This window comes from Onychostruthus taczanowskii, unplaced genomic scaffold (genome assembly GCF_017590055.1).
Source record: "Onychostruthus taczanowskii isolate IOZ18803 unplaced genomic scaffold, ASM1759005v1 scaffold158, whole genome shotgun sequence".
Taxonomy (NCBI): Eukaryota; Metazoa; Chordata; class Aves; order Passeriformes; family Passeridae; genus Onychostruthus; species Onychostruthus taczanowskii.
The window spans coordinates 70345-90524 of record NW_024498773.1 but is presented as its reverse complement, the minus strand read 5'-3'; the positions used below and the strand labels follow the sequence as shown (position 1 = coordinate 90524).

The 20180-nt window shown below is 39.5% G+C and overlaps 1 protein-coding gene across 1 annotated transcript; it reads right to left on the bottom strand.

The window, feature by feature from the left end:
- Positions 1-1953: 1953 nt before the first annotated feature.
- SLC25A46 (solute carrier family 25 member 46) lies at positions 1954-15205 on the bottom strand. Its single transcript, XM_041399177.1, has 8 exons — positions 14825-15205; positions 13002-13044; positions 11685-11742; positions 11113-11190; positions 10328-10428; positions 7608-7664; positions 7111-7168; positions 1954-4062 (listed from the first exon to the last, which is right to left on the bottom strand). Exons 1-8 carry the CDS (start codon positions 15075-15077, stop codon positions 3484-3486), a joined length of 1227 nt encoding a protein of 408 aa, XP_041255111.1. The 5' UTR covers positions 15078-15205; the 3' UTR covers positions 1954-3483.
- Positions 15206-20180: the final 4975 nt, after the last annotated feature.

Below are 20180 nucleotides of genomic sequence, written 5' to 3'. Positions count from 1 at the left end.
ACTATCTGTGTTGCCTTGGTACCATGAACCTATCACCCAGGAGCTTCTGTGTGGTTACCAGTGACAGAAAACAAGGGAATGGCCTGAAGTTTTGTTGGGGGAGTTTCAGATTATTAGGAAAAGGTTCTTGCCTCCAAGGGTGTTTGGGCACTGGAAAAGGTTCCCAGGGAAATATGTCTCAGCACCTAGGTTCAAGAAGTGTTTGGAGAATGCTCTCAGGCACTTAGTGGGATTCTTGGGGTGTCATGAACTGAACTTTGATGATCCTTGTGGGTCCCTTTCAATTCAGGATATTCTATGATTCTACTCTGTGTTTGTAGCTGCAGGCATATATCCAGCTGAATGACCATGTGAGACGAATACCTTCCATATACTTACTTTGAACTTGCTGCTAAACTCAGAGGAGCTAAGAAAAACATGTAATTTTGAGTCTTACAAATTCTGCATAGATCTGTAAAACTGGACATTTCAGATTATTACAGTGCCCAGAGGCAGATCAAATCATGTGTGCCTCAGAGCAGATATGCTAAAAGGAATGAACACTCCACAATACTGGAGAATTCAGTATTGGCACCAACAATGGATCTAAAAGGTCCATTGTAACATAGTAAAAGCCAAGTGTCATCTGTATGCTGTCCATGAAAGAACACAGGCAGATAGATATTTGCCTGCTATCAGGAGACCTCATGGTCAGTTACAGCACATGAAGGCTTTCCTTGTAAGAGACATGGATAAGCCACATAATGCTTCACTGGGGGAAAACATCACTGTCTGGCTTTCTTCAGGAACACTGACCTTCTTGAAATCAGCTCTCTTCTTTAAAAATATTAAAAAATGTAGTAAGAAAAACAAGGTACAAAAAATTGTTTGCATCAGGCACAAGAATTCTTCATAAGAATTCTTCATAAGAATTCTTATTCTTTTGCATAAGAATTCTTCGTATTTCACCACAACCTACTTTCTACAGACAATTCAGTATTTTGTAGTTTTCAGTGGTATCTCTTGCTGAAACCACCTACTGATCATTTGTGTGAGCTAAAAATTGAGTACTTCAGATTTAAAATCCAAATGAAAACCAGAAACACTCATGATTTCAAAGGTCAAAATTACTTTTTTTAGCCCATACCCATTTACATTTTTGCATGGGCAAAACTGTAGCAACTCTAGACAAAATGTATTAAGTGTTTTGGAAGATAAAAAACTATACATGAAAAATCTAAACATGTTCTTTCCAACTGGAAAGAGGACCAAAAAAGTATAGCCCTAAGCAAAAGGTTTTTTCCACAACAGAACAGCTGCTCTACACTGACAGCATTTTTTCTCACCCTGCTTACAGACCTAAGAACCTAGACTACAACTGTAAAACTGTCACCAATGAAACCAAGTCTTTGACACAATAAAATATTATAGCAGTCTCTAGTGTCATTCTTGAGAACTCATCTTGCCTCTTGAAGGATATATAAAGGCAAGTCCTCCATTTCACAAGGGAAAAAGCCCTAGAATTTTATGCCTAGAAAAACAGGACTGGCCAATTTTACAGATACCTCTGCAAGATGCACTCAGGTATTGCTTCAAGGCAATTGTGATAAAATTGTTTGCTACAGCTGAATTTAACACACTTGAAAAGGCCAGTTTCATGTATTGAAAACTTGAGTGGACAAGGGCATGTACAAGTAAATGTTGGCCTTGCTTAGAGCAGGAATTTGAACTGCACGACATGATGAGGTCCTTTCCAGTCTTGATGATTCTCCAGCATAGTCATCTTAATACTCATAGAAATTTTTCAAGAAACCAACCCAGGAACTGAGTATTTTACCTAAGCTCTTGCATGTAGTTGAATTAATCATGTTCTTACACTTATGAAAGTTGAGGAACTAGAAAATGCCACTCTGAAATCTATACAGTAAAACAGAACACACAAAACAGGATTCCTTTACATGCCTCTTTGGTGAATTATTTTATAATACTTACAGTGAATTCTCATTTTATTTCATACACTATACACTAGAATTGCAATCAACAGTATTTCAAAAGAATCCAGTTTCCAAGTTCACCATACTCTCCATTTCAACACTTAGGCATTTAAAATACATGAAAGTTAGATTAATAATAAAGTAGACCTGATATGAAGTCAGAATTTACAAAGAGCAACATCTCTGCATTATTTTACCATGACTACTTTCCATAAGTGGTAACTACACAATGATTAATGATTAAAATGCAGATCAGTTTACAGCATTCACAAAAACAGACTTGCCACATGAATGTGAAAAAAGCAGCGGCCTCTCACAATTTAAAAGTGACTTTCCACATGCTTGTTTTATTTGCAAAAACCATCTCCCAGCCCCCATATTTACTGAAGAAACCAAGGATTAGGTTATTTAAAATGATTAAAAATCATTTTCAGGCTGAGTCTGAAGGGGGAGAGAGCAAAAATGATTTATTTCAATGGTTCCTTTGCACATAAACAGACTTAGCTCTGCTCCACAAAATATTTAAACTAGCAGAGATTTTAAATTACAGACATCAGTGCTAAATAGTTAAGGAGACAATTTTATACACACTCCTCCAATCTAACAAAATAAAAACTCTAGGAACAGCCAATTGTTTTCTTAGGCTTTCTGTACACTTTGAACACCACTACTACTACACAGATTCGTATGATTATTACACTCTCATATGGAGCATTACAGTAAAACTAAACCCTGAAGTTGTCAGTGGAAAGTCAACTAAAAATGGCACTTACACATGCACACATCAATTTCTATTTTGCTTTATTCACACAGTTATTGTAAGCCTTGCAAACAAACTGCAAGACAGCCAAATTTGCATTCTGTGCAGTTTTGACTCACACCCATTTTTCATTGTTTTTATACAAAGCAAGAGATTCCCATTTGTCATCTTCTGCCACACTGCAGCAAAATAAGTATTCTATATACCTATAAATGATAACATTTAAGTCTACTTAAGTCACTTTCACAGTTTCTATTTTACTTGCAGTTCTATTAACAGTGAAGTTGGAAACATTTTTAAAAGACCAGTAAAGCCATCAGTCCCCTAACTCTAAGTTCTTATAACTTAAGAAAATAAATTCTTTTCAACTGCTTAACAGTCCATCTTAAGTATCAGATGTGATGCTTATAAAGCAGATACTAACAATTCATATGCATTCCTTATGTCAGTGAACTGGTAAGAGGAAAAGTAAATCCTCAATGCAATCACATTTGAAATCTGATCCCCTTTGTATGACTGCATATGACATATTCAATTTGTGTCTGTAATTTTCAAACAGTCCTTTTTTAATTACACTTCGGAAACTATATCCCCATTTTTAAAACAAGTAGTTCTACAGTGTAAGGAGAATCCACAGAGTGGATTCCCCAAAGTTCATTCTCTAAGCCATTTGAAGAATAACTAGGTTAGCAAGTCAATCATGTCAATCATTTAGCACATGTCAATGTGCTAAATTGAGACCTAGACAGATTAAGAAACATTTTGAAGCAGTGTTGAGTAAATAATTTTGGTAAGCTGTAAAACTGCCACATGCAAGGTATACTGTACTATAACAGCTCCAAATCCTTTATAAAAACCTTGCATTCCTTCCTCTCGTTTTATAGTATTTATGCAGTCTTTTACTCCCTCATACTGAGTATTGATTGGAAGCACTTCATAGCCAAGGTCTGTATTGTCAATTATTGTGCGTGTCCCTTGAATATGAAGGCGGTGCAAAACTGTTTCCAGCGGGTAAAGCATGACATCAGCACAAAGGCTAGCAGCAAAGCTAGCAATAAGTTCTGGAAAATACGCATCCAGCATGCTCTGCACAGAAGTGGAGCTCTCAGTTGGAAGGTTGTGGGAATTATCCCTTTTCAAAACAAACAAGACAAGCTTCTGTACGATGGAACTGATGATGTAGTGAAGAACTCCATGTAGAGCAGTGGGAAAAGTCAGGACCATCAGAGGAAGGAGACGCTTGCTATGGGGTACTCCCAAGCCTACGACTCTGCCAATTCCTTCTTTCACACAGTCCAGAATGCCAGGATTGTCTCGAATTATTTCACTCTACAAGCACAAACAAGGAGTTACAACTCATGCTGAGCACTTCAAAAACATCCTGACATCCACTCAGACATATCACTGCTGAACTTTTTAAAAGAGTTAAACACTTGCATGCTATTATGTCTACACAGCTGTACGAATGAAAGTCCCTTGTTATAACACTCTTCACAGCATTCAATTAAGCCTGTTTTTAAAGAATGAACCCATCTTAAAGAGGTGAGTCTTTTAGTGTGTACTGCAGTACTGTGTTTATACCAAAGAAATGCAACTTTCAGCCTACTGCTGAAAGTATCAGAATGCAAAACAGTCACGAACTTCTAATGTCTACATCTGGAGCAAAATGCCAGGAAGTACTTATTTAACCCAAAATTCCTTTACTTTAAAGACTATTGACTATAACCTTTGAACTTGAATCTACATAGCAAAGACTTATGTAACGACTGTTGAAAGGTCATTTTTTACACGAATTTAATAGGTTCAGTTTTGAATGTTTTCATGGCATTATATGCATTTAAAGTAGTATTCTTTACCCATGCTGTCTCTTAGTGAAGAGATAATTATTCTACTCATGTGCTGAAAATAAAAATCCTGTAATAATTATTTACTGTGTTACAATCCACCTGTGAGGGTAGGATTAAGTTAAAAACTTTATTTCCCCTACTAATAGTTATACTCCAGTGTTTTATCATGTGGCTTACACCCAAAATTCAAGACTTTGGTGTTCTTCTAAATGTCCAAGTCTCTGAGTCCATGTGGTCCATGTCCTGACCTCACATCAGAATAAACCACCAGAATATTCCTCAGTATTTTGAGGAAATATTAAACAGCCTGCAGAGCCTTGATGGTGTTTTCTATGTGGGCAATAAACTAGTTTAAATGCCTGAGAACATAATGCTGTTGCAGACTTTAAGTACAAGTTAAGCAGCACAACCCCTACTGACTCTTTTTCTGTCCCTCATCACTACAGTCACCGCACTTCAAAACCACTCCTGCTTTGGCCTAACACGCCACCAAGAGGTTTGAGATGCTAATGACACAAGAACAAATGTAACAGCTACAAATTTCCACCATTTACAGCTATTTTGATGAAATGTATTTACTTGGATAAGTGTCAAACAGATACTGTTAAACAGAATGGTTTATCAGAATTAAGACAGTAAAAGTCAATATAAACCTGCTAGTAGGAAATTCAACAGTCTTCAACTTTTCTGGTTTGTCATTGGTCATTGTCTTCTTGCAGCACAGGAATGTAATGCAAACCTGGCAAGCCAAGTTGCTCCCCTGCACCGACTGATACAACATAAAAATCTTCACAAACACTATCATTACTTCTGCTGTGTTTCTAATAAAATAATGATAATGTTTCCAGGAACTCAAGAACACATTTTGTACAGCATATATACACATACACAGACAGACACATGCTTTTCCACTAAAATACTTGCACACAGCTGAAGCTACTAATCTTAAAATTCTCAGATCTCAGTGGAATTTTCATAACCAATCCATTACAGAGAAGATCACCTACCTAAAAGGCCAAGAGAGATTTTTTTTATTGTTTTCCTATTAAATTGCTTTCTAGCAAAGGAACTTTATACTTGCAAACAGAAGACAGGCTCTAAATCATGTTCTCTTTTATTGGTAAAAAATTTACCTGTGCCCAACAACACAGGTAATGTAACATCCTTTCAGACAAAAATATAAGCAGTAAGATATAACATTCCATTCTGCAGCCTGCAGTGAACTCCAGAAACACTGACAGTGTTCCATGATTGTTTCTAGTTCCAAAATTATGGCATGCTCAGGGTAGAGCCATTCCCCAGCAATAAAGAATTTGAGTTCCAGCCAGGTTCCCATTATGACACCAGCTAAGTCTCCTGAATATTCCCCAAACCAGAGATCCCATGAGGAAAGAAGGTTTCTAAAATACAGAGTATCTTCAGAGGAAGTGAGTTTGTTGTTGGGAGTCTGTCTATAACTCTCCCTGCACAGATGCTTAATCTCATCTGTCCTGTTAATCCACAATGCAGCCAGTTCAGACAGAACAGCTCTCCTAATATCTTCTGGCTCATTTCAGCTTGGATCGTCTGCCCACACCAGAATCCTGCCCCTGTCCATGCCTCTAAAGTACATGCTGAAACTAAGAAACTGCAGAAGTCAGCCTTCTCCCCAGAAAAAGCACCATTCTGGACACATACACTAGCAAACTAGTCTTGACAGTACATGCAACTTGCCCATGCTATGAATGAAAATTATTATTTTAATAATGACTCAGTGACACAAGAGTGACTATCCTGCACCCTCCATATGAGAGTTCACTCTATAGAAAGAGTTCCATTAGCTGCACAGAGACTCTGTCACACCACGTAAAAGCAAGTTATTACACAGAGAGGGATGGGAGAATTATCCTGAACCATTTCTGCACAGCTAACCCTTGTCTTTCTCCAGAAAGAGATGTAACACCTAGACAGGCAGTCTGCAACGCAGTGCTGTGGGCTACTCTGCACAGTTACAAAACAAGCTAAGACGTATTCTAAGTGACAGGTCCAGATTTTAATTTTTGTGGCTAAGGAAGAATTAGATGAAGATTAAACGTAAAAAGCTGATTGAATGAAAACAGTCCTGAGGAGGTAGAGTTGAGTATTTCATTAAAAATCCCCACTGAACTATTGGAAAAAACTACAGTTTTTGTAGGGGACAGATGTCATTGTAACAACATGCCTAGGATGGCAAAGTTTAAAAATCTTACATGAGAAAAACTACTTTATGTTTTATCTGCTTGAACACACAGATATAGCATGTCCCTATTTCATATGCAATATATTCCAACTATCTACATTAAATGTCCTTTCTAATTCTAGATTTAGAGTTAAGATAGTACATTGATATACCCTACATAGGTAACACCCTTCAGCTAAGTCACACAACCTCAAGCAAAACAAATGCAACTACTGCAACATATACCTGAATTCAAAGATTCATCTCTCCACATAATCTAATCTATAAAGAGTAACAGTATCTTTTTAAATGTTCCAAATATATTTAAGTTACCTGTACAGTTTCAATCAGGCTTGCAGAATAAAAAGGCATTGCTATCACATGTGTTAACCTGTAGAAATTAACAATGTAAGAATTAACATAATGACATACTAGAATTTCAGCCAAACAAGCACCTGTAAGTTGATAAAGCTATCAAATTATCCCTGAGAGAAAATTAACAAAGTATAACTCAATTACTAAAATTGTATGTCAACATGTTGAGATAAGCTTCAGTCAAAAGTTTAGTGAAATTCTATTTCCATGTGACCAGACTGATTAAGGTCTAAAATAGTCTAATCTTTTAATTTAGTTGAGTTCCATAGACACAGGGATCTAGTATGAGAAAACCTGTGAAAGTGGTGTATGTAATCAAGACTGTTCAAAAAATCAGCATTTGAAAAGTACTGTTAGCATCTTGTCAAGAAAATGCAGCAGCAGACTAAACTTATGTCCATTTGGTAGTTTTATTATGTTTAGATAGTAAGATATAAGACACATGCTATACTTACCCCTTGAGTAAAAGGTGTCCACCTATCTGCTTGAGATTCCATTTATGTGAAAGCTCTCTAAAAAGAGAAGTATTTACCACAAAATGAATAAACATCCACACGTAATTCTCAAGCAATTCTTCCATGAGTGTCAACAACCTGTCGTCAGTCTTCATACTGGTGTTCTACTATTCATGTTGAAGTATTTCCCATATTGGAAAGACACAGCAAAACATTTAGTAAATCATGCTTAAGTTCAAGTAGTTTTTTGGGCCTGTCAGATATTCTATCAAAAAAAGGTTTCACTTATTAATTGCTAAGATGTTTGCAGCTCTCACAGCAATTGACTTTAATCAGTTCTGCATTTATTTAGCAGCCTTATGTATAAGTGCTTGAAGCAATTTTCAGGGAACAATGGAGTACTTTAAAATCTTCCTACTTTTCCTTCATCAAGAAATCATTTTTATTTCATTTTGGTTTGGTTGCGCTCTTCTGTTCTTTAGGTTATGTCTACCCTGTTGTTATTTCTTTCCAGAAAATAGAAATCATTCCGGTTCGATAAGAACTTGATTAAAAGTACAAGAGGTCAGGCTAGAAGTTGCACAGTAATTCCGTATAGACATAACTGAAGTTTTTTGTCCTATGACCAGTCCTTAGCATATTCTGACAAAAAATAAGAAAACCCATGTGTTTAACACAAAGGTGACATCAAAAATATTTCCTTGAAGTAGTATTTCTAGTTACACACTTCAAAATACAAACAGCAAATGTTTACAGTCCACTTGACAGAAAATGTAAACACACATTTGAATGTAATACCATTCAAATGCCACATATACTGACAGTGCATATCATCAATACTCTAGTTATGAGGTATAGATACTTGTCTGAAGTGCTGGGCACACTAGACTTTAATAACAACATTTTTAATAATAAGCTATAACGTTTTCAGCTTCAAGTGTTGTCCAGGAATCACAATCAGACACTGCTTGTAGTTAACCCTAATCCAAGAAAGGCAAGATTTAACTCTTTCTGAAGAACTGTGTGTTGTTACTAGCTATCACATTTTAAATACATAGGTCAATCACTCAACAGGAACAGAAGATCATTTTTACCATTATATATTTCAGACACTTGGCTCATATCCAGTTACCCATAATACTTAAATGATGTGGAAAATTAAAACAGCCAAACTAATGCGTGAAAGCCTAATCTGTCAATCCACATGGCATAACTGTCCCTGCAGTGCAAGAACAATTACATAGCAAGTTTGGTAGTACAAAATGTACACACCCATTTCTGGGCTCCTCTCCTAAAACAGGACTATTCTTTCATGTAACTATAACATAGAATTAGAATTGGCACTTCACATCTCCGTGTTCTTTGGACCCTGATAATGCATTTAAATAACCTTTTAAATGAGATTTGCTGACACTGCTGCTACAAGCAATAACCTTCTCATTTCTGTGACCACCCAAACATGCAAGCCACCATTAAGAAGAAAGAGACAGTATTCAGTAGAAAACTGTTGTGGGGTGGTTCATGTAGGAGAAAACTATTTTAGCCAGATCACTTTCACAGTCCAGTTAATTTCCTGACTATTCACACATTGTGGTTCCACAAAGATGGGAGTAGCACAGAAAAGGAATGAGCTGGTTCCAGCAGAAAGGTTTGATTCTTTTGGCAGCAGCACCAGCTTACTTTCCAAACTACTGAACTGGTCCACAAGCAGAAAGCTCACATTTGTGAGAATTCAGAACTATGAAGATATAAACACTATATCACATCTCATGAACTTAAGCATACCCTAGAGCTGTATTTAAAACACACTTGGAGGAAAGCACAGGCCTGAAAATTTCAATTACCTATGAAACAGAGCTGACCAAAACCCATATACATACTCTGTACAATTTAAATATGAAACACTTTTGCTAATGCTTTTGAACTTGCAAGTGCCTATTTTTATTTTTATGGAGACATGAATCATAACAGCATTTGATTCATCCTAACCATATTTCTTCTTTTCAAACCCAGGGTAATTTCCATGTCCCTGATTATTTTTAGTAAAAAATTACTAAACCTCTGCAGCAGAAGGTTGACACAGTGATGCAGAATGATGACTATCTCTTTACATGAGGTCACTGATTTTTAGTGTTAACGTCTTTTTTTACGAGAATACTGAAAAAGGTACATATAGCTGTTGGTCAAGGAAGGCAGGAGACAAAGCTGCCAGTTACACGGACGCCCATTTACCATGTCTTCTCATTCACTAATGCAGGCCATTCTGCTCTCCCTCCTCCACTGCAAGGACAGTGCAAATATTCAGCAAAATGTCAGTGATAGCTCATTAGCTGTGCAAGTTTTCTGTATTTAGATTAATAAGATTAATTAATTAGATTAATAAGACCAGGAATTTTTACCTTAGGTATGGTATTTGCTATTACCACACAATAAACACCCAAACAAAAGAAGAAAATTTTGGGGTTTTATTACAGAGTTGAATACCAAAGATCAATTAGCTGCAGCATGTCTAAGCCAGAGAAGTAAGCAGACACAAACAAATCAAGTTATTTATGGATTATAAGGTCTTCTTTTCCAAGACAACCACACTGTTTGGAAACTCCTATTTATGTCTGGTTATTCTCATGAAGCAGTATTTTTCAAACAGCTTTACTAACACTTTGAAAATAAGTCAACAACTTATTGATTTGTTAGAAATGGTAAAAAAAAACATGCAATACCTTGGCAAAGGTGTAAATTCACTGATGATGCCTTCTGTTCCCAGGGTTATGCCCTGAACAATGAAAGTGCTGCCCATTCCTTTCCAGAGAGCTCTTGGACCCTGTGTGTTCAAATATCCAACATAAAACTCAAAAATATTTTCAACTTATTAGTAAAAAATTTCAGTAAATACAGACCAGACAGGGCCACAATTCTACTGTCCAACTTTGTCATTAAACTTGGGTAACAACTCATTTTTTAATATATGAAGAAGTTTTTGTTTTTCAGTAATTTCAAAGACCTGACAATAATTTTGGAGGCATGTCTCTCTGTATTATAAACTTAACACCATTTTTTATGGACAAAATGAGCTTGAGATGTCAAAAGTACACCCATAAGATATCCAAAATTAAGCATTTCTTCCTGCCTTTAGATCTGAGTTTTAGGATTGCCATTCCCCTGCAGAATTGGAAATATATTCAGTACTACCTTTGGAAGGAGTCACTTCAACAATAACTTTATCCACATAATGATTAATGATCTTTTAGAAACCTAATAAAAAAAAAAATTCAGGGACTGTTTGTTTTCTAATATCCATAAATCATTCCCCACTAAGCACTGTACTTCTGAAAAAAATAATGGTTTACTTGATCTTCTTGACACATTTCTGTAACCATAAAAATAACAAAGCCTGAGAACAACCATACTTTCCAGCACCACCTACATAAACACTTAGAGATTTCAATATACATGCATGCTGTAGGAACTCTCAGTGCTCACATACAGCCTGACACCAAATACTAACCTGTGTCTTATTGATGCAGTACATGATATTGACAATTGTAAACGGTGTGAGATGATAATTCCGTGCATGATAGTTAACCTGTTAAAATATAAATAATGGCAGTCTTAGAAACACACTTGCAGATGATACAACTCTGAAGGATAAAGGTGTTTCAAATACAAGAATTTTTATCTCTGTAAAGATCAGCTAAAAATATGAGCAAGTTCTCACTGAAATTTAGGGAAATGGGCAGGCCTTTTAAGTATTCATATGCTGAAAGTTTAAACAATAAACTATACACAAATCAGAACCTATTCAACAAAGCATTCTGCTTGTAAATAGGGATCTGGAAGTTGCTCTGCAGACCCCAAAACACTCGCTGTAATTTGCTTTCCACTGCCCAAACAAAAATGAGCAAAATTTTTCAAAATAAGCTAAACTGCAGAATAGAAAACAGATATTCTACAAATAAAAACTTGTTAATGTAGCAGAGGCCCCCTAAAAACTACAAAGCTTCCTATAATACATACTTTCATACAGAGATATGACAGTACACAGGAGTTTTGCTGCAATAGGTAATATAAAAGTCATACCTGACATTGACGACGTAGAACAATGCAAGGATGTGCCAACACATTTTCTGTAAATAGACTTTAAAGTAAAATTGCATTTAATGCATGAGAAGTTACCAAAAATTCCTTAGCAAAGGCTTGTTAATTGTCTCTAACAACAGCAGATCAGTATTTGGAAAAGCAATATATTTTTTAGTGAATTAACAAGGCATGTTTTTGATGGCTACCCAACAGCCTCCCAAGGAACAAGTTACATGAAATCTGACATATACATTCACTACAAAAAAGCCCCATATATATATGTAGTATGCACATATTTTTATAAGCAAAAAAACATACCCAATTTCTTAATGTCATCCTCCCCAACATATCATGGTACAAAACAAACCACAACCACAATTATGAGAGGATTAGTTCCCAGTTTTGTGCTAATTCTGCATACTGTATTATTAATCAGGACTCTCCTCAGGAGGGCCAGAGAAGGTACTAGCAGATGACACCTTTTCACCAAAAACAGTACTGACCCAAAACAATTCTCCTACCACTGCCAGAAGTCATATTTCAATCAAAACTTCACAGGAAAGTTCTCACCTCCAAAGCAGAATTCCTGGTTGCAGCCATTCAGAGAAAATATTAATTTCATCTCAAAGTGCATGAGTGATCAGAATACTTACCTGTACATTGTTCAAACCTGGAACATGGATTAGAAAAGTAGAACATCCAGGATTTTTACAAACAAAAGCTACAGAATCATCTGTGGTAGATTTCTTAACTTCCAATAAACAAGTGGCATAGAAAAATACTGCAGTTTTGTAACTATTGAGCTAGTTTGTATTTTGCCACTACCAAAAGAGGTGAAACTTTCCCTGGACATCAGCATCTTAAAATTCAGCACTTTGTCAAAAATACTATCAATAATTAGGGTCACTATAAAAAAGAATAAAATGGCCTTCAGACCACCTGGTTAGATGAACATTATGGTACGAGGGTACTTTGGTCATACACATGAAGACATTTTCACTTTCTTAGAAAATATTTGTATTGCCTAGAAATATTAATAAAATTTGCAAATGTTGAAGAAATTTTCTGGCGTTACTTTCAGATTACTTGCACAAGGTACAGACATCACGGGCATTCCATATGAAAAACTGTTTCTTCCATTCATGTAAGTATTTTTTGTCAACAGTTAAAAGAAAACAGAAACCTAAATAGGGGTAGTAGGTTTCTAAATACGTTTCAATGGCTTACTGGAATAAAAACACAATGAAGAAGTGTATGTAGGATTTATGAGACACATATGAGTTCTACTACCCCTTTGTCACTGATCACAACTCTTACCTTGCAAGGCCAATACCAAAGCCAGCAAATCTGTTCAACTGCTCTGAAAAAGAAGAAAAAAACCAAAACAAAACTAGATTAAACAGCAGTGATAATCACAAAATAGAGAAAATGTGACGCACAGGATCTGAAAAACTAATTTTATCTTGTACTTGCATTAGAAAATTACAAGCACTAAACCACAATATTTATGGCAGTTGAGCAACAAAGGATATAAAAAAATTATTCCCCCAGGAATATTTGCACTTTGGATTGCATTTGAGTTTGTACATATTCTTATATATACAATTCTGTTTTTCTTACAGGGGAAAAAAAAGAACAGAGAAAATGAACAGTAAAACAGAGAGCATTTTAATATCTTAAAAAAAAACAACTCAAACCAACTACTTAGTATGCATGAGTTTACAGTAATTCTGAAACATAAATTTAGATAACTGAGGTGGAAAAATAATGTTGAAACAGTAAGAAGGCAAAATTTTGGGCGACATTACAAAAAGCCATGGATATTAAAAAAAATAAATTTCAAGCCAGTTGTTTATCTCCACTCCTTTGCAAAAATCTAGTTACTGGAGAATTACAGAAGTAATTAATTCAATTCTCTGTTGCCTGCAACCAGACAGACACTTACAGACTGGGAATTATCAGAATGGATTTTAAGATGAGCATCAGAACAGTAAAGGCATTTTAAAGATAATGCTCAGCCCAACAGTTTTCAGAGTACAAGCAGTCTGAAGACATGGATAAAGTCAGTAACTTCAGTGGAGCTCCACACATATGTGGCAGCCCTACTAAAAATGGTAAGATACCATTTGCAGCTGCTGGATTCAGTGATTACAGCAACTCCTTATCAGTGCTCCAAAGTGCAGAACGAACACACCTTCCACATGTAGATAGCGGGAAAAAATGTAGTGTCCAGCTATGCAAGGATACTTAAACAGTGCTTCAACCAGTGCATGCATGGATGGAGCCTAGCTAAAGGCTGTACTCTATAAGACCTGAATAAAAACACTGCACAACAGGTCAGAAAAGAAAGACCTGCCTACTAAAATAATTTGATTTCAGGAAAATTACTATTTCATAAACCTCTTGATACTCAAGTGTCTATAACCTGCTCCTTTTATTTAAAGAAAACAACATACAGCACCCTAGATACTGCAAGTTCTCCTTAATTCACCTCAATTTTATGAAGATCTAAAATGACTTTATTTATTTATGGAGGCTTATACTCAGTTTCCCAGCAATTACTGAAAAAGCCTTGTACTCAATTGCTTCCTTAAATCCTACCAGTCTCACAGTTCCCTCACTATCATGCGTGGACGGGGGAGGTTCACGTCAGCATCCCATGTTTTAAACCCGAGAAGCCAAGCAGTCTATAACACCACCACAATAACGCAGCACTCTAAGAGCCTAAAAGCACTTCCTGCCTTTAAAGAGGGCGGCGTGTTTCTGCAGGACATTGTTTACACGGGCAATGAGGAGCAAGCTGCCCGCACACTGCTTAGCGAAAAGCTGCGGACGCATTCTGGCACTCTCAAATCATTTTGCATGGAGCTGCATAGTGCTGGAGCGCAACAGGCAGGGACGGAGCAGACCGTGTTCTTCTAAAGGACTTTTTTCCCCGGCGCTTCAGCACCGCCACTGAAAAGGAGGGCCGGGCGGCGCTCGGCCTGGCCGCGGCACAGCCCAGGGCCGCCGCCCGCCCGCCCTTGCCCGGCCCGGCGGGTCACTGCTCGCGGGAGATGCAAGCCGGGGGTCAGCGGGACCGGGGAGCGGCGAGAGGCGGCGGCCGTCCCCGGGCTAGCCCAGGCCGGGCCCTCCCTTACCGGCGCCGGGGCCGCCCGTCCCGAGGTTGGCCTCCTCGTTGGAGCCGGCGCCGCTCAGAGGGGTCCCGGCCCCATACGGCGGCGTCTTCTCGCCCCAGTGCAGGTTGCGGCTGCCAGGAATGTCGGGCGGGCTGGTCACCCAGGAGCCCAGCTCCGAGCCGCTGCTGAAGGGCCTGGAGCCGGGACCCAGTTCATCGCGACCGATCCCGCGGTAGCCGAGGCCGTCGAAGCCTTCGGGGCGCCGCGGGTGCATGGCGGGGGTCGCTGAGGGAACCTGGCGGGGCCGAGGGGAGCGGGAGAGGGGCGGGAGGCGCCGCGCTCGGGCGCACCGGCGGCAGCGGACCCAGACCCGCCGCCCAGCCCTGGCACTTCCGGCCACGGTGAGGCCGCGCGCGTGACGGCTGAGGGGGCGGGGCTGGGCGCTGGGCCAATGGTGGCGCTTCCCTTTCCCGGCCCGGGGCGGGGCGTCCGGCGCGGGGACGGGGCGCGAGGGCTCTCCCTGGCGGTGCGGAGGGCGCTCCCTGGCGGTGCGGAGGGCGCTCCGGCCCGCCCGGCTGTGTGGACAATCCGAGTGCCGGCTCCGCTCCCAGCCTTGTCCCGGCGGGCCGCCCCCCGTGGGGAATCCGTGAGAAAGAACGAGAGGTGGCCGTGTGAGATACAAAGTTGTGTTTCGTGTCAGGTACATACAGATAGTGTGTGTACTTGTGGTTGCGATTTGTGTGGAAACTGATCATGGGACAATTAAAAGATGAATTCTAAAAAAATAACTGCGGGAGTAAAACATAGAAAAAGGCCTTGGAAATTATCCTTTGTTTGCAAATAGCATCTGAATTAAAGTTTTAACTATGTTGCTGCTGGACAGGAACTTTCTGCACGTAGCTAAGCATAATAACTGCACGTAGCTTTGCAATAATAAGCTTTTTTTAGAATATTGCTTGTAATAAGAAGCTTTAAAAATATAGGTTTAGAATGTATGTAAAGGAAATATGCTTATCTCAACACCTTAACAAAACAGTAAAAAGCAGCTTGAGAAAGGAAGTTGAACATCAACTCAAGGATTGATAAGCTTCAAGGGAAGCTGGACATCACCGTCATGAGATTTATAGTCCTTGCAAGTAAAAGGTGGAGCCACATCTGGAGTCTAGAACACACCAGCTGAAAGACTTCTTACTTCTTTGGGAAATCGAACCCCACCATCTGGGGATACTCTTTCCTGGGGCACATCCTGAGAAAAACTAACTCACAATAGTGTATAGAATTGTGACGTAAAAATTGGGAATAGAAACTGCTGGGAATCTAAACTGTTGAGAAAGCTGTGTGTACCCCTATAAATACCTGTAAGCCTCAACCATCGGTGTGCAGTTGGAGGGAAAACTTCCTCCACTGTACCCAGCGCTCATACTTTACCATATTAATTAATAAATTGATTGTTGCTTGAATATTGGCCTAGTCAAGCTTCTTATTTATAACAGCCGGAGAACTTAAGGTGGCCATGCGGATCTGAGACAGCAGTTTCCGGGGAAAAACATCCTTCTTATCGACCTTGGAGATGAGCACAACACAGACACGGCAAGCGCAGGGATGAGGCCAAGGAGGGCATGGACTATGGAGAGGAACACAGACCACCCAAGATCCCCAAAGCCCTCCGACGCATTTCCATAAATGGTCTGAAAGAACAGACTGCCCATGATAACTGATTGCATAGGAAGTGAGAAACACTTCAGATGGGGAACTCGGGCCGTAGAAAGTATCCCCCAAACCCAAGCGGTGCCCACAGGATATAACGTTGGCTGGATGGATACAGCTGGATTGATTCTGACACTAGGACTGACATCCCTTCAGCTGGATCAATGCTGGATCCAGGAGTGGTGATCTCTTTTTCTCTTTCTCTCTTCTCGTCTTTAATTCACCTCTTCTTTTAGTCTTCCCTTTCACACTACTTCTTTAAAACCCGTTGCCACGTGCTTATATAGTAGGTCAGGGACTAGAATACCAATTTCCATGCTGAGTGTGTAATTTACTAATAAAACTTTCTGATTATTTGCAGACCCTCTGACTTCTGTTGTTCCTTTCAGCCATGAGCATTTATGAATCTTCCTTCCCCTTAGGAGTGGGAGCCACACCCTGTGGTTTTAATGATCCCTTAGCTCAGAATCACAGAACCATTTAGGTGGAAAAGACCCCCAAGATTACCAATATGACCCTGTCAACCAGACTATGGCACGTCCAGTCTTTCCTTAAACACTTCCAGGGACAGTGATTCCACCACCTCTCTGGGCAGCCCATTTCAATATCTGGTCACCCTTTCTGTGAAAATTTTTTTCCTAATGTCTAGTTGAAACCTCTCCATGCACATTAAACCATTTCCTCTCACCGTGTCATTTGTTGCATGGGAGAGGAGGCTGACCTCCCCCTTGCTACAATCTCCTTCCAGGCGGCTCATCTTATAAGAAGCTCAACAATATCTTCCACAACTGGGTCTTAGTCTGACACACAGGTATTCTCATTTTGTGCACTAGGTTAAGCCAGCATTAGTGTTTAAGTTTAAGTATAGCATGAGCCATCCACAGCTTTGTGAGAAGAAATCTCATTAATGCATATGAATATCTCAAAGGCAGGTGCCTAAGGATGGTGCCAGACTCTTTTAAGCGATGCTCAGGGACAGGAAAAGGAGCGAAGTTCAGCACATAAAGTTACAACATAGCTGGTTGTTACACAGTTTAAGTCTTCCCAAAGTTGTGGAAATCCTAAAATCAGACTAGTCAGGATTGCAAGAAGTCTTTAAAGGTCATCTAGACCAACTGCCCTGCAATAAGCAGGGGCATCTTCAATTTCAAGTAGGTGTTTAGGGCCCTTTGCAAACTGAATTAATGTTCCCAGAGATACGGCTACAGACTCTCTGGGCAACCTTTTCCAGTGTTTTACCAGTCTTATAATACCCTCAGTCCTTCAGCTGTGTCAATGGCACTACTCAGTTTCGTGTCATCTCCAAATTTGCTGAGGGTGCACTCCCACAGTGTCCATGTTACTGGTAAAGATACTGAACAGTACTGATAAGAAATTTAATATTAGCATTAATTAGAATTTCAGGTGTGGGGTCTATGCCTTCTACACAGTGTCCCCAGACCATTCCCTGGTGTTTGACTGTGCTCCCATAGCACAGAACCTACTTTCACATGATACAGCAGAAGTCTGGACTTCCTTCTTTTCTTTGAAAGAAAACACAAAGAAAACAGTTCAGAGGTTTACTTTTGCAGTGAGAAGAAGTTGGCAACAGCCTAAGTGCACTGAGCAGCAATTACAGTAGGACACAGAACACAAAGCTTCTGTGCTAATGATCTCTTATATTTAATTCCCATTTTATTCCCATGATTTAATGTAGAGCCAGGCATGCAGTTTCTGTGCTTGGTCTTGGAAGAATGAGTAGCCTCCAAGTGAGAAAACAAAATGAAGGTTGTCAATAGGAGAAACCAGTAAACCACAGTTCCTCAGAAAAAATAGGAGAAGGAGTGTTGTTCCAAAGAAACCACAATCTTTTTCCACACTGGAATATGACATGACTGTTGGAATAGCAGGATCTGCTGCTTTTTCTAAAACAATATTAATTGACTAATTAATTGGTTGGACTCAATCATCTTTAAGGTCTCTTCCAACCTAGTCATTCTGTGAATTCTGTGAATGCATGTGAGAGGGAGAATTGTTCAGGGTGAGGAAACTGTATTCAAATTAAAATCTACATTTCTCTGGGAAAACGATGTTCATAGCTACTGCTTTGTTAACCAGTTAGCAAAGGAGTAGAGTGCAAATCTGCTGACTCTGATTTACACCACATCTTTGAGATCTGCACAGTGGGTAGCTGCCCTCTTGGTCATATAATGGAAAAGGGCAGCTGTATTCCACAGCAGCCTGGGGCTTCCAGCAGCACAGCTTGAAAGACAATTGAATCGGGTTTATGTATTGGGCCTGTGTGACTGTAGGAGTGGTTTCTGTGTGAAGACATAAAGAGCTGCCCCTCTGTCAGGCAGAGCCAGCTCCACCTGGTTTCCAGCCAGACCTGCCATGGCCAAAGCTGAACCCATCCATGATTTTGGTAGCAGGAGAGGGTAAGAGAATTGTGATTTTTCCAGTATCCAACTCCATTTTAAACTGGCAATAAATTAATCTTCTCTAAGTGGGTGTCAGGTTTGAATTCTAATTTGACATTGTTTGTCTTAGGTGAGACACACAGTAATGCTTGTGTCATTTGGGGTCTTCACCCCATGCTCATGTCTTGCTTCCCAAATTGATTCAGGATGAGAACAGATGCTTGACACCAGCAGGAGGCTCACCCACAGCCAAGGAGAACAGCAAACTCACCAGCTTTTTCCTGGGCCTCTTGGGCCTGACATACATAGCATCCTTTGTCACATCCCAGTGGTGGATGTCCAAACAGCTCTTTCCCTTCAGCTGCTCATCTGTTGAGTGTTCTCAGAAGAAAATGGTTTGCCTCACAGTTTTATCAGGCACATAAATCGACCCTCAAGCAAAAGTCACCCCAAAAGGGCCAGCAAAAGGGAGCCTGAGGTTTTAACACCAGCTGGCAGTCTGGACTTGAATATGTGACATTTTCCTATTGTACATCTCTGCAACTCCCTGAATTACCCAAACAGGCTGGAAGGTGCCACAGGCTCTCAGGTCTCTCCCACACACTGACAACTGGCACCCAGCATCTGTGCTTTGGCTGGCTTGTTCACCAATGCCCATCAAGAGTGATCTGGGCAAGGAGGAAGAGCCTGCAAATTGCCTTCATGGGAGAATTTTAATTTCTGAGCTGAAGAGAAACAAGCCTGGAAGTTAAATGGGTCTTTGCAGGGCTGTTTCTCCTCATAGCTGAATCTAAGGTGGGTGGCTGGATCATCTGTTACTGCTCGTGAAGTAACACCTCTATTTCAGTCTTCTTTTGTGTACATTATGTGGAACACCTGGAATATTAGACATACCTCCAAACCATAAGAGTGACACCAAATTGTAAAGCCAACGTATGATACCATGTACAATGCATTGATGCTCTGCTAATGGTTTTGACAGCAGAATACCAAATTCTGTAAAGTGCTGCCTATATGATTAATAAATACAAAACCATGAATAAACAAAGTTCAGAATCTGTTCCTTGTGGATGCCATAGGACAGAGAGAGAGAAACATCAAGCGTTTCTCACAGTGGCTTGAGAGAAATTTTAGGGAGTTGGAAAGATATGATAACTTGTTAGGTATAAGCAACTTGCAGGTGGTGTTTTTCTACTTTGTTTTCCTGTTCTTTTCAAGGACAGCGTGCGAGGAAGATGTTTTTGTTAGTTAACCAGTCAAATAGAACATAT

Excerpts from the sequence above, each read along its gene's own strand:
- SLC25A46 (XM_041399177.1), bottom strand. The coding sequence starts at position 15,077 with ATGCACCCGCGGCGCCCCGAAGGCTTCGACGGCCTCGGCTACCGCGGG. Across the intron at positions 13,045-14,824 it reads GACGGGCGGCCCCGGCGCCG|AGCAGTTGAACAGATTTGCT; the intron begins GTAAGGGAGGGC and ends CTTCTTTTTCAG. Across the intron at positions 4,063-7,110 it reads GCCTGATTGAAACTGTACAG|AGTGAAATAATTCGAGACAA; the intron begins GTAACTTAAATA and ends TTGTGCTTGTAG.